This window comes from Cyprinodon variegatus, unplaced genomic scaffold (assembly GCF_000732505.1).
Source record: "Cyprinodon variegatus isolate N-32 unplaced genomic scaffold, C_variegatus-1.0 Scaffold1855, whole genome shotgun sequence".
In the NCBI taxonomy this organism is placed as follows: Eukaryota; Metazoa; Chordata; class Actinopteri; order Cyprinodontiformes; family Cyprinodontidae; genus Cyprinodon; species Cyprinodon variegatus.
In genome coordinates, this window is record NW_015152308.1 from 46,121 (window position 1) to 47,399 (window position 1,279).

The following is a 1,279-nucleotide window of genomic DNA, read 5'->3' on the forward strand; positions in this document are numbered from 1 at the left end:
CCCAACTTCTCCGATGTCCAGGATGATTCTAACCTTACAGTTCCCAAGCACCGCCGTCAGGTAGCTCACCACCGCGGTAGCCGACCCTCCTCACTGCCTCGGAACCTGGCGTGCTCGCGCGCTGGTCGCGTGTAGTTTTCCAACAGGTGTAACTCTTGGCTTCTCCAGTAGACCGAACAGAAAGTGTCCCGGAGCACCTCACTAAAGTCCACTGCAATATAAAGGGTCCTAACCGAACACTTGGCTGCAGATACTTTCCCAAAGCCTGGAGAAGTTTGGACTTAGATTATGCTCAGCGGAGGAACAACCGGGCAGGCTGTCTCCTTCACCATCCTTCAATCAACCCATACTCTTTTTCACTCCCCTTCCCAGATCCTTGACCAATCAGAAACTAGTAAAATAATTTAGCAATTATTACAAACAGAAAGGAAATACAAACACTCACCTGTTTTAGTCAGAACAACCTGGTAGTTGATATCAATGTTGGGTTGGCAGACCGTCTCCCTCTGAGCCATGAACGCAGCTATCTGTGATTGATCTTTGTTCAATCGTTCTGCGTTCTTCACTCCCAGATCCGTGTATCCAACAAACCTCCCCACATTGCTGTCAAACCTGAGGTACTCCTTCTTGTTGTAATATTCAGAGCAGATGAACTGGATGTCCTTCAGCTCAGTGGAGTTAAACACACAACGAATCGCTAAATATTCCATGAATCCATCTGGGAACCAGAACAGAAGCCCAGCATCAATGATCAGAACATTATTGATCTGCTATCAGCTGATCGATCTCTGAGGCCAATAGAGGAACAATATCCTAATTAATCAGTTTGATGATTGGTGCGACTGGACAGGAAGTGATGTCACTTAAAACAACATAAACTGATCACAGTCATTGATCCTTCCTGATCAACAGAGGGAGATTACAAAAATTATTAATTAATATAGTGATGAAAATTATCTATCAATTATTGCTATAATTCATAGAAGAAACTGTTTAAAACAACAATAGTTTATTCAACTATTGATCAGCTGTAATAAAAAAGCTCAGTGTTTATTATTGATATATTGATCATCAGAGGCGTGCTGTCATGATGCGATGGTTTACTAGCCCATATGCAGACTCAGACACGGAGGGAGGAATAAAAGTCCAATGTTTATTGGAACACGGAGGAATCACAGAGGCTCAGACAGGCATGGTGGCACAGAGAAAACAAACGATCCAGCACAGAGAGGAGTTCACACACAGCTTAAATAGGAAGCCTCCTTAATCATAAGCTGAT

General features: G+C 43.4%; 1 protein-coding gene across 1 annotated transcript in view; it reads right to left on the minus strand.

Annotated features, from left to right (window-relative positions):
* Nucleotides 1-65: 65 nt before the first annotated feature.
* LOC107104709 (rano class II histocompatibility antigen, D-1 beta chain-like) overlaps nt 66-1,279 on the minus strand; it is a 1,625-nt gene continuing 411 nt past the window's right edge. The window contains exons 2-3 of the mRNA XM_015404780.1: nt 446-718; nt 66-265 (exon numbers count right to left, since the gene is read on the minus strand). Coding sequence (XP_015260266.1) covers nt 66-265; nt 446-718 — 473 coding nt within the window. The remainder of the gene's footprint in view (nt 266-445; nt 719-1,279) is intronic.